At 37.1% G+C, this 13,870-nt stretch overlaps 1 protein-coding gene and 1 non-coding gene across 2 annotated transcripts; one reads left to right on the forward strand and one right to left on the reverse strand.

Annotated features, from left to right (window-relative positions):
• The first annotated feature begins 9,139 nt into the window (after positions 1–9,139).
• Positions 9,140–10,524, forward strand: LOC113323348. Its single transcript, XM_026571637.1, has 2 exons — positions 9,140–10,324; positions 10,439–10,524. The coding sequence occupies exons 1-2, from the start codon at positions 9,764–9,766 to the stop codon at positions 10,448–10,450; spliced, it is 573 nt and encodes a 190-aa protein (XP_026427422.1). The 5' UTR covers positions 9,140–9,763; the 3' UTR covers positions 10,451–10,524.
• A 1,307-nt stretch (positions 10,525–11,831) lies between these two features.
• TRNAE-CUC lies at positions 11,832–11,904 on the reverse strand. Its single transcript has one exon. It is a non-coding gene; the product is annotated as a tRNA-Glu (tRNA).
• Positions 11,905–13,870: the final 1,966 nt, after the last annotated feature.

Below are 13,870 nucleotides of genomic sequence, written 5' to 3' on the forward strand. Positions count from 1 at the left end.
AATATTATTGCATGTGGTAAATGCATGGTTTAATATAAAGTGATCAAAAAGTCTTATTATTTTATAATGTTTTACAGCGACATGTTCACTCTTGTTCAATATATTTTTTGAGTTCATTATTTTATTATATTATACTTTTAATCGAGATCAAATAAAAAAAATGCTAAGTTATGTTAAGAAGATGAACTAAAAAAATTCTAGTTTTTCTTGTTATCCGCACACATAATCCTCTTTCTCAAGAATAATTCTAGTTTTTCTTTCTCACAAAAATTGGTGGAACCGTATCAATTGGTATTCAGTAGAAGAAATAGAATAAATCCACCAACTGAATGCAGTGGTAATACTAGGAATAGTGGTGGTGCGAAGGAGAAAGATGGTTTAGGCGGCGGCGGTGGTGAAGAAGAACGCAAACGTCTGCCACCGACTAAAGCCGGCGGTGGTGAAGAAAAACGTAAACGTATGCCACCGACTGAAGCAGGAAAACGTGCAGTTTTCGCACTTTAATATTTAGGTGTTAGGCATCCTGATACATAAATTCAAGCTCTTAATATGAAAATATTGGAAATTGATAGACTGTTATCATCTGGATTACCACTTGACCAGAGTCTCGAAGATGTTCGTTCACCTTCACCTGAACCTATTTTTGATTAGACCGGTGTTAGAATGATAGAGAATATCGCAATCGAGAGCGATTGATGAAAGAGTGGTCGGAGATTGTCTATCAGCGGAATAAACTGTCAAAAACTTAACAGTCAAAAGGACTTGTATATACCTACGGCGGAGTATCCAGGATACGATTTGACTCGTCTTATAATTGGTCTAGGTGGAGATAAACTGAATCCTTCTAAGTTTCAGATGAAGTTATATATACCTACACATGAGTATCTAAGATACGATTTGATGAATCTTTTAAATGGTGGAGATGGAAATGAACTGAAGACAATGGGAGATGAGACGGTTAAGTTTTTGGAAATCTACATTTACGGTCAAGGGTTAAGTGCGTATGGTTACACCGCATTTACATTTCTTTTTTAAATCGGAACCATGTATTTTGATCCATTTATTTTTAAGAAAATTGTCATAACCAATTGTTTGAGGTAGAAATATCAAAATGGAAGTAAACTATCATATTCAGCTATTTGAGGTAAAAGTAGAATAAAAGCAACAAGATACAAAATATTAAAATAAAATTAATTATTGAGGTAATTAACTTGTTTATACATTTTTCTCACTTGTAGTTTCAAAAATTGTCGAACTGATGGAAAGAGGATTCATTAAAGTAGTTCGTCCCTTTTCCTTTCGCCATCGTGCGCTTTAAGAGTTCATTAATGGGCTTAGACTTTAGAGACCCCTGCGTGAGATGGTGACTAAAAGATTAATAATTCTGATTGTTATTGGATCGCTTTTGGATACACAAAGTAGCTTTTTAATTTAGTTAAGTTCAAAAGTAAAAAATAATATGGAAAATTTCGAAATAACTTTTGAAAGCAAAATAATTAAGAATATCTCTATAAAAGAGAAAAAAAATCTTTGCTTCCAGCATATAAGAGTAGTAACAGTTACCAAGTACTTCTAAGAGTAGTAACAGTTACCAAGTACTTCTATCTTACCTCAGTTGATGTGTAAACATTATTATTATTATTTTGCTAATGTATTGGTGCCACATCAAAATCATGCATTTTTAAGATCGTCTAGAGCTTCCAGGAACTATGAGACGCCCTACCGATATGATCCCTTATGACATGATACAATAGATGTAAAACAATAACATGTCATTTCAAGCAAACTCTGATTACAACCCCCTCTACAACAACTATACGATTTTGATACATTCTTACAGAAGCACCACCTTCAATCTTTTACACCCCTACCACACCTGGTACATCATTTTTCTACCCTACGAGAATTACCTCTGACTTTTAAAGATTTCTTGATCCACCACATGCCATAAACAAGGAAGTAGGAAAACACGCATGTAAAAATAATTGGTTAGAGGATCTCTTTCTTAATGGCCCTTGGAATGTCAATGATTTTTCTTTGAATATATCCTCCCACATCCTTGTAGATGGGTTGAATCATCGTCCATCTTTGAATATGTCCTCTATAATCGTTGTTGTCGCCCTTATCTCCGAGTGCGTGGGGTAGCATAATGAGAAATTCGCTTCATGACGCTTTCTCATGAAAGCAACATAAAAGTCAAGATGCAACATTCTTAAGAAGTATGTGTCACAATTTGACATAATGCATTATGTCATTCTAGGGCGTGTCCTAGAATATGCGTCATACAAAGAATATAAGGTGTTACAACCCCTAGGAAAAATTTCGTCAAGACATTCAAAACAAAAACGGTTAAAAATATATCCCATATGATATACAATTTGGGATCCTAAAAAGGGTTTTGAACACTATCGTAAATAGTTTGACAAGAGTCGTTGAGTATGAAAAGTGATTTTCGTCGTTCTATTGTACATACCAATCTCACATCCCATGGTAGTCAGATACCAACTACTGTCGCAGACGGCCTTTCGGGTATCCACCAATGTAGTGGGAGGATGACTGACCTGATACCATTGTTCTTCCCATATGGGTGAGGGTGACCAGTCTAGTGCCAAGAGCAATTTTATACCTACCAGTGTTCCTATAAAGGTCTTACAGGTGACAACTAATGTGGTGGGTCGCCAATTAAAGCTTATCAAACTCACAATGCTCGGTCAAGTTCAAAATTGTTTACAAAGTAATTAGCATAATAGTTACCATTTCACTTTACACAAGGCAGTTGGCCCAATTGTCTAACTAATTATCCATTTACTCATCCTAATCATTAATGCAATTCTTTTAGTCGCGCTACAAAATAAACGCTGATGATTTCCAAACACTCAGTCTCTAATGATTCTTAACTTTCTTTGATACCATCTATGACAGGCCGAATGATTTTCGCTCTCGACGCCCAATAGGAAAGCTTCAACTTCGCGATGCGCCAATTGGCAAGTTCTGATTTCCCAATGCGCCATCTTCGATAATCTACAAGGTCAATTTCTTTTGCATAATATGTTTCTCTAGCTGGGGCATGTTATATTCCTCAAAATTGGATTACTCGTTAGAAAATGAAATGAATACAACTTCTTGATTTTCACTATTTACAATTGGCAGTTGAATCTACTTGGAAACTTGAACTCTACCAATAGTTGGAAAGATAATACACCTAATTTCTTAAGTCAAGTTTATATTTGGACTATTACATTTTTATCATGCAGTCAAGTTTATTCAACAAGAGGTTGAATACGTACTACTGAAATTTGAAGTTGTTTAGAATCTATTGGAGGAGGTTATTCTGAAACTAAAATATTTGGGGACACTATCTAAAACTTAAGCCTATGAATGGAAACTACTAATGGTTATCCATCTATCATGCGTTTACTCCACAAGAATCTCAGTATATACTATGAATAATCGAAACATTCCAGTAGCTACTACAGGAAGACCAATTTGGTTAGTTCAAAGGAAAACTATTACATGAACACAATCTAAACCTTAAATCTTTTAATAAAAAAACACTTTGAGTTAGCTTTTTATTATTTAGGTAGGATTACTCAACAAGAAGTACAATATGTACTACTGAAATTCGAAGCATTTCAGAAGCTATTAGAAGTGTACCAATTTTTATAGTCCAAAGGCATGATACGAGGTGGACACAATATAATCCCAAGACCTACTATATATATGTTAGTAAATTCGTGAATTATACTTGTACAATTCGCGAATCCGTCCGTATTATCTTTACGTTTGGAACCCCGACTTAGATTTGTAAATTTCCAACTTAAAACAATTTATATGTGTATTACTAATTATCAACCTGTACAATTTACATAATATTTTACTCCGTCATCACCAAATTACCATTTCCTATCACATTGTTGACTTTCAAAATCTTATATATGCCAATCTAATCCCTATACCACCAACGTCCATGTTATTTGCTGATTATATTGCATATATAATATGTATAGCTCATGCGATACTTTTTACATGTTAATGCATGTGTGACAAATTTTATGTGCCGAATTCTTATTTCTAAAACGAATTATTTAGACCACAAATCACAAATTGTTGGATGAACAGTGGACTTGATTTACACTCCAGCAAAAAGAACAATACTAGTACGTTTGCTATCCCAAATTGTTCCCATTTCCCTAATTGTAACTAGGTCTTATGACTGATGAACCTTCTTAGAAATAATGGATCCCACATGAAAATATGTACAAACAATGACCAAATACTACCTATATTGAATTGCAACACCACTGCTTCAGGATATAACTGCCTTACTGACAGCTCAGATCAATTGCAACACCACCCACTTCCCCCCTCCCACCAACTTTCCCTGGAAACTACCATGTCCGTCAAAAGTACAACTTTTCTTGTGTAAAACACTAAACGAGGGGCTACCAACCCTTCACATATTATACCACATCCACGTTAATTAGCAACTCAAACTTATGTACCCAATCCAATTTTGATCCTGAAATTGCCACGCACATCCTTCTACAATGTCCCGGTAACCTCATATTCTTGGAACCTCCTACTTCCGTGTACACCCAATCCCCAAAATACCCATCAAGCACTACCGATCTCTTTAAACCCTCAAACAACTATAACCCAGTTTCTTCAAACAAAAAAACTCATGATGGAGTCATTACAGTTTTTTGCTTTCTTCCCTGGTCCCTATGGTTAGCCAGCAACGATGTCATGTATAACCGCAAGTAACCAAATCCGACAAGCATAATGCAAATGGATATCAAATTCCAGCAAGAACATACATAGGCTCAACACAACCTCTAATCGGTCTTATTTAAAATGTAACCGTCTATAAACGTCTCACGTAGGTCCCCTAATTTAACTAAAATCTTAGAAGGATTGACCAAACCCCACTTGGATTGGATAAAATCAACACAAATTGGGCAGCAAGAGGACACCCAAGATTAGCAGGAGAAGGAATAATATGCAGGAATGACGAAGCTATCATAATTTTAGCGATTTGCCAACCGCTGGGTATAATTGCCGCCCTCATGGAAGAAACTTAGTCCATGCTTATTGCCTCAAATATGACGAGAAAATGAGGATGACGAAAGGTGCAATTCGAAACAGACTCGGAAAATATTCTGGAATTTCCAACCTCAAACACCGAACCACCTTGGTACTTAATTAATATGATTTCCGAAATCAGGCTTAAGTTAACCAAAATTCCACATTGCACCAAGGATACAAGTGTGGATGGGGAAAAACGAGCCGCCAGTTTTTTGGGAAAGTGAAGAGTTGAGCGTGCTGTCGAGACTCCTCAGCCGGGAAAAATGTTAATCCCCACACAGATACACCGCTGCAAAGGGGTGCTTAGATTCAGGAAATCAATCTGTATGACTCCGCCCTAAACCAAAACAATGGCCGTTCCAGAGTCAATTCGGTCGCAAAGAGGGAAATGGGTTGATCTGTAGGAGGGAAGCTGAGAATTGTGTGGATCAATGATGATCAAGGATTGTGGATGTGTTGTGGGTTTATGCAATAATTGGTGAACTGTTGAGTTCGAATAATTGCTGGTAGATTGATGAATTCTTGAGAGTAGTTACTCGATAAATTTTGTGTGGATGATTACTGATGTAATTCTTGTTCCTCAATCATGGATTCAGAGACTTATTTATACTGTCAGAGTAGTGAACACATTGATCCCTGTAAGTGTGACGGTTTCTTGAGTGAAAGAGTGGGAAAGTGGGAGATCGTGGTAAAGTAAGTTTCATGTCGTGTGGATCTTGACTGATCGTGCACCCACTACTTTTCTAACTCCTTCAACCGTTTGCAAAACTTACGCACACTTCTCGTTGTGGATGAATCCACGTGCCGTAGACCGCCAGACCAAAACCCTAAGTGATATCCCCCATTTGTGACGTGATTGATGTCTCACGAATCGTGGAGTCTACAAGGCAGACGTGTTTTAATTAGTCAGTTGTTGACCGTTCAGACAATGAGTCTAGATTTTTTTGAATCGAGCATCAGTGATGAATGATCAGTGATTCATGAGTCGAACATGTAGTTCTCTGAAATGATGTCAATATTGTAGATTCAGTGAATTATTGATCAGTAGTATTTGAGCGACTGAGCAAGTATTGATCAATTCTGCAAATTACTGAATATTGAGAATTTGACGAGCAACTGAGCAAGTATTGCTCAATTCGAAAAATTAATGATTTTTGATAATCTGACGTGCAACTGAGCATGTATTGCTCAATTCGACAAATTACTGAATTATTGATAGTTGGGTCAATATTCAAGCAATTGAGCAAGTATTGCTCGATTCGGTGAATTAATTATTGGTGACGTGACCCAATAAAATATTAATTAAAATATTGGTAGACTACCGAATATTATATAATTAATTTAGATGATGATTGCTGGATCAACATAATTTAATGTTTGAACTTGCTCAGAATGCTGATTTCTTGGGCGTTTGTTCGAAACCATAATTTTTGATCAATCCTTCATCAATTGGCAAATTTCTGAAAATTGATCATGAATGATAGAGGGACCAACCACATGGGATGATGAGCGTCCATGTGGTTCCCAGTGCTCAAGTGAGCACACATTAGGATTCTTGAGAGTTGGTGAAAAAATGATGATTAAATGCCGGTTTCATCATTTTCTGAAATATTGCTGGGTTCAGCATTATGTGATAAAACCTAAGTATGAGAGATGGAGGACCGACCAAGAGGCCATGGGACCGGCTCTTGGTGGTCATGTGACCAATTGTTGGCCGTTTGAAGAATCCTCCAGTTGGTTGGAGAGAGTTTGGGCCCAGTATGAGCAATTGAGCAAATTATGTCAGAATTATGAAAACACGTGGGACCGGCTTTGTGCAAGCCCTAGGAATGACTCTGGTCGGTCATGAAGGAATACACGTGTTTCCGTGGTGTCTATGTCTCCATACTGAGAGTTTCAGTATTTTCTGATGCGCGTTCGATCAACATTGTGAATTTTCAGAAGAGTTTCATCTTGGCTGAAACTCTTGATTTTTGTTGGAATGAGCATGTATGCTAAATTCATCAATATTTTGAAAATATTAAAATAAAAGTGTTTTAATATTAAAAATTTCCATGAGAGGCTAGCCAGTCGTGTGACCATGTTGGCTTTTGATTTTCGTGATTTGAGCAATATATGAGAAAATATGAAGAAATCATGAATTTTGCTCAAACCCAGGAGTTTCATGAATTGAGGAAAATAATAATTATGAACAGTTAGGGTTTGCAAGGTGTGGGACCGGCCACGGCTTGGGCATGGCTGGCCGACTAGGTTGCCCGGTCCCGCACATCTTTCCCTATTTTATAATATTATTCTTCATGAATCCTTGAAGTTATGGAGAATCCATGAGTTTTTGTTGAAACAATGGAGTTTCATGAGTTGAGGGAAATAATAATTATGAAAACTTAGGGTTTGCAAGGTGTGGGACCGGCCACGGCTTGGGCATGGCCGGCCGGCTATGTTGCCCGGTCACGCACACCTTTCCCTAGTTTTATATTATTTTCCATGAGTTCATCAAAATATGGAGAAACCGTGAGTTTTGCTCAAACAAGAAAAGTTGTTGGGATGAGGGAGTTTTCATGAGTTCATGAAAATGATAAAATAAGAAAAATAATGGGAGAGGCATGGGACCGGCCACGGCTAGGGCACGGCCGGCCGGCGGGCGGGCCCGGCCCTTGGGGGCCTCTCCATTATTTTATTATTATTATTTGTTTATCTCTCCTGTTTTGTGTAGGATTCCTCGTTTTCCATATTTTGAACACTCGTTTGTGCATCCGGGTGCTCAGTCATGCATCGTTGTCGAGTACACTTGCACCATTTTATGGGGCTTACTCAGTGGTGGTCCAGATGCCCGGTTGCTGAGTATTTATTACTAATTTATGAAATTCAATGGTGAATAATTCATGAAACTGAGTAATAAAGATGAGTGGTTTTTTTATCATCAATTCATAGGATCAGTCGTGGATTCGACCATGAATTCGGAATAATAAAATAGGTATTACCATTCCATGGGATCGTGGATTCAACCATGAAATCAGAGTAATAAAATAAGTGGTGATATTACCATTTCATGAGACCAGCCGTGGGTTCGACCATGAAATTGGAGTAATATCTATTACCATTTCATTAGAACAGCCGTGGATTCGATCATGAAATCGGAGTAATACATTTATCTATTACCATTTCGATCATGAAATAGGAGTAACGAGATAAGATAGATTATCTTTCCAAGGAATTCAGTGGCGAATGTCACGGTAGAATTTAATCTCTTGCGTATAGTCAGTGAAACAACAAGTGTTGCCGAAGTCCTGAAGACGTTATTGCTCTTAATCTTACGGAGAACCGCCTGGTCTACACACGATCTCTCTACATAGTCAGGGAACAGTGAGTGTCACCGACGTCCTGAAGGCGTTATTGCTCTCAATCTTACGGAGAACCGCCCAATCTTTCTTCTATGTAGAGGGGAGTCTCTCTCATGTAGTCAGGGAACATTGAGTATCACCGACGCCTGAAGGCGTTGTTGCTATCAATCTTACGGAGAACCTCCCAATTATGTTATTCTACATAGAGGGAATGATGAAATGTGAGGTATCGAACGCTCAGCTAGTGGAGGCCTTCCGAAATGCATATTCATCATGGCTTCGTAAAATATGAATCGTCACATGCCTGAAAGCGTGTCAGAAACATGTATCATAATTTTACGGTTTTGTCCTTTGTTGAAAATCCACCATCTACAACACGGAAGGCAATCAAACAGCAGGCGGCTTAGCAAATCGAACAACGAACGACAACTCACGAGGAAATCTATCAACAACAATCTCGGATCACAAAATACCCCTATGTATTAACCTATTGTAATAGCAGACTCAATGGATACAACATACCCTCGTGTAATTCCGTTTTATTCTTAATAAATTTTCATGCTTCCAAAAAAAAAAAAAAAACTACCTGAAAAAAAAGATTGGACGTCGTTTGGGCCCTAGTTTGGTCTACCGTAAGTGTTTGTGATTCTCCAAATGATAGACCATTGGGTTCGAATAGGAAGGCCCCATGAAAAGAGTCCAAACTCCCGGCATTTTCCCTACCACTCTACCAGCGACTTCTTTATGAAACCCCAATTGACAACCTTTTCCTTCTTTCTCTTCATCATCAACAATGTTATCATCTCTTCGCCGTTCAGTATTTCACTTCAATGGAGGTAATAGTAATTCAATAACTCTCTCTTATTAGGTTAAGGAGATCTATTTTTATTCACAACATCCATTCTTCATCTTCTTCGTTTGTAGTGAATTACTTAATCAATTCATGTGGATTATCTGAGGTTGAAGCTACTGCTGCTTCTAAAACTGTCAATTTCAATACTTCAACAAACCCAGATTCTAACTCTACTTGAAAACAACGGATTTACTAAACCTCACATTTCCAGAACAATTTCTAAGTTTCCCTCAATACTTTTATGCAATCCTCAGAAAACCCTTGAACCAAAATTCGATTTTTTCAAATCTAAAGGGTTTTTTTTTCTGGAATTGAACTTGCCAAGTTCTTCTCTAGCAACCCAACTATCCTTGACAGTAGCTTACAAGACAGAATAGCCCCTTGCTGTGATACCCTTAAGAACATTTTTGATGATGACAAGAATGTAGTTGACATTATCAAACGCCATTCTTGGCTTCTCACTGAAATTTTTTCTATAAAAGATATGATGGTGAATATTGGGATTTTGAGAGATGAAGGCGTCCCTCAACCCGATGTTATTAAGTTACTTATCAAACAACCAAGTGCACTTACGATTAGCACCAGTAAATTTAAGGAGGTTGTACAAGAGATTAAGATTATGGGTTTTCATCCTTCAAAACCTATATTTCTTACTTGTCTCGAGGGATTGACATCCATGAGCAAAGCCACCTGGGAAGCAAAAGTGAATGTGTACAAGAAATGGGGTTGGTCAGAAGACGAAATTCAAAGTGCATTTGAGAAGCATCCTCAGTGTATGATCCAATCCGAGAAGAAGACAATGTCCACAATGGATTACCTGGTGAATGAGATGGGTTATGTTGCATCACTTATTGCTAAATGTCCACGGATTCTTACTTATAGCTTGGAGAAGAGGATTATGCCTAGATGTGTTGTTATTCAGCTTCTTGTTTCCCGGGGACAGATTAAGAAACCTGCCTTAAGTGCAATATTAACAATCTGTGAGAATGCTTTCTTGAAGAAGTATGTGAACAAGTATGAGGCAAAAGTTCCAAAACTATTGAAGGTATACCGTACTTCACTAGATAGTACTTCTTCAACATTTAATGAATTTATTTGAATTCAGAAATTGCAGTTTACATAGTCTTTCCCCTCTTTTGTATTGTTTATGGAGTAACAGTTGGGAATGTAGGATCTGGTCGCCATTAAGGTAAAGTGGAAAAAGAGTGGATTCATGACTATATTATTTGCATATTGAATTTTGTGTCTCTTGCTTTTATCGTACTTAATATGGTTGGTAATTCAAATTCTTAGCAACCACATAACCTGGCACAAAACAGAAGAGCTTCTTTTGAGATGGATTCTATGTGGACACTATATGCCAATTATAGCATAAAAAATTTATAAATACAAGTTGAAAGTTCTAATCAGCAAACAGAGAGACCACAAAGACATGATTAAGAAAATTTTATAAATTAACGTCATCGTTGAGGATTATGTTTGAAATTTAGACATAGGATCTTTATTCAGTGCACGTCATAGTGTTTTTTCTTCAGTAGGTGCACTGTATCTGGATTTTCTTGTGTTTTTTTGTTCTTTCATTATGGCCTTCTTGTGCATAATCTTGAATCCTTTACTATGTTTTGGAGAAATGTTTTGAAAGTTGTACAATATTGTTAGGTGGTTAATATTTCGTAAGGGTACTCTACACCACATAACTTTATAAGCATCTGCCGCAATTATAGCTTTTTGTTTCGTTTCCTCTCTGTTCTCTGAAAACTCAGCTGGCTGGTGATGGACTTCCTCATTTACGGGCTTAGCTTCTTCCTTAATCAACAAAAGTGACTTGGATAACTGTGTGACTTTGTGTTACATGAAATTGCGTTTTGTTTTACAAGAGATGTGTTTGGTCTGAAATGCGAATTCAAGCAGGAATTAGGAAAAGTCATCAATAAGATAATGGGCACCGTGAATATCCTTGTGAATGAAATGGGTATTTTGTCAGTCAAATTCTAGTCTGCAAGGGTCTACTAATGTCCTATAAATTCCCTTTCAACAACAGAGTGAGAAATTTTTTTTTGATGAATTCTGTGACAATATAGAGCTATCTGTTGGTAGAAAGCATACATTATTTGAAAGGATATGTTCTACTTTACATTTAGCTCTGTGTTGTCGTAGTCTTTCGAGTAATTATTAGTTTTATGTGTCTATCTAGCTGTGCACCAAGCAGTTTTCTCGGCCTTGAGCCTCAACTTGTTCACGTGCTTTTTTATGTTCATATGCTACTTGGATCTTGCCTTTCTCTTCTCCTCAAGTCCTATGATGGTATCAGCCCGTGACTCCATCCAGCCTCAGATGAAAGTCTTCCCAACTAGCAGAGTACTGTATTTGTGTCCAGGTTGAAATTTCTAAACCATTAAGAAGCACACAATTCGTAAAAATTTATTATTCTTCATGAAATTTGTAAACCATCACTGTGAACAGCATAATCGAGAGTTACTATTCAAAGTAGAGAGAATTTCACAAAAAGAAAAAGAATCTAAAAAGTTGCCTTGGAAAATTTGTCAAAACATTTCCGTTGCCGGGACTTGAACCCGGGTCTCTCGGGTGAGAGCCGAGTATCCTGACCACCTAGACTACAACGGATTTGTGTGTCCAATTTCTCATCTCATTAACTCAAATTCGCTAATGGGTCTTCCCAGATTCATGCTCATTTGCGTCACCTTTGGACTGAGAACGAGACTAAATTTGGAAATCACTTCAGAAAATACTAGTTGAATCATGCATACCATCTCCATGAGTAGTTTCTTGCTCACTGGAAACAATTTTTCTAGTCGTTCATTTTAGCTCGACAGAAACAACTTTTATAATAAGTTTGTGCAGTATGGCCTTGTGGTACACCAACCTGAACTTTGTATCACCCGAGATAAACTAATCATATAATTTACAGCTTGGATGTCTTATACTGTAGGATTAGGGAAGTCATAATTTCCTGTTGTTGTAGGACTAAAGGGGTATTAGTCATACATTTTGATAATATGTATATAGAGTAAATTCAATATCTCTGAAATCTCGTCTCTTATGCCGGATAAAACTTAATTCTAGCTTTGAGAAAAGATTTATACTTAGGTGTTCACTTCCAGAATTTCAATCTCCATGGGTCTGATTAAGCATCAATTTTTACTCTGTACTCACTTTTAAAAACGACTGATGAATCATTTTTCTATGAGGTTTGTGAAGGAGTAGGAATTTCAGAAAGTTGAGTTTCTGGAAAAATTGGAACAGAGTAGATCAGAACAAATAACTAGTCCAGTGGCAGGAGTGTCTGACAGAATCAGCGTGTGAACCAGTATTTCTCAATTTCTTTGCTTGATCAGTTACTGGAACTAATTGCTAGAAGTAGTGAGTGCGAAGATGGTGGCACCACCAGCACACCGTAAGCACTGTGGATACACTACCTGCTATCTAATGTCAACCAATGAGCCAGGATACAAGAAAAGGCTCTCGTTGCAGGAAAGTCTGAAAGCCAAGAAATTGCTTTCCCAAGTAGCAGTAGGGGAGTGTAGGATTTGGATGCTATGAAGGGAAACTTGAAACTGGAGTAAAAAATGATTCCTAATCCATCAAGTGTAGTTTTTGAAGTGCACATACATTTACACTTGGAGGAGTATCACACAGTTTATATACACTTGCTCTTGCAGCTATTCTACTTATAAAAGTCTCAATAAATAACCATTTTGGAACCCTGCTTCACATGGGCAAGTCCACAGGCAACTGAGTGGAAGATTAAGATAAAAATAGAAAGACAAATTGTGTATTAGTGCTACTAATGTTTTGCATCACTCAGTCTTTCATCTCTTTTAATCATTGTTTTGCTTCTTGACCACCAAACTTTTTCAACTTTATGAAAATTCAAGCAGCAGCAGCACTTTTTCTCTTGGACTTTTTATGGCCCTATGTTTGCTTTTTTATGGGCCAATCTTGAACTCTTGTAATATGGTACGGGTGGTGGAGAGACTCGGAATCATTCACAAAATTTACTTAGCTCCAGGGTGAGGTCAATGCTGTCAAAATTCACCAGATAGATTTAATAATTTAATATTCCCGTGAAATTCGATAATCCCTGTAACAAAACTTGGTAGCGTAACTCCTAAATAAATTTTAAGATGCAACCGTAGCTTTACACCTAACATGACAGTGATGCAAAAGAATAATTAGATGCTTATAAAATGAGGCACTTGGCAATATAAAAATAGAGAAGCACATAATTAAGAAATGTGAAGTGAACAATCCAGAAGCATGATACGGATCCAAGAATATTGATTCTCTCCCAGTACCACACACAACACAATTCCTAGCAGTTTGGTTTTTTGCATTTTTCTATGAAGTCTCATGTCGTTATATGGTGTGTGCATAACAACAACTCTATAAAGTGTTTCTTGAAACACTCCTCCTTTCATTAATCAATTTTAATTAAATATCAATTAACTTAATGAGTTCATATTAGTTTAAGTAATCGACAAAAAAGCGTAATCGTCGTATATGCTTGGAGTCTATGATACAGGCGACATCATATCGGAAAATGCAGATTTGTTTTTCGGATTTCAGACTT

This window comes from Papaver somniferum, chromosome 11 (genome assembly GCF_003573695.1).
Source record: "Papaver somniferum cultivar HN1 chromosome 11, ASM357369v1, whole genome shotgun sequence".
Taxonomy (NCBI): domain Eukaryota; kingdom Viridiplantae; phylum Streptophyta; class Magnoliopsida; order Ranunculales; family Papaveraceae; genus Papaver; species Papaver somniferum.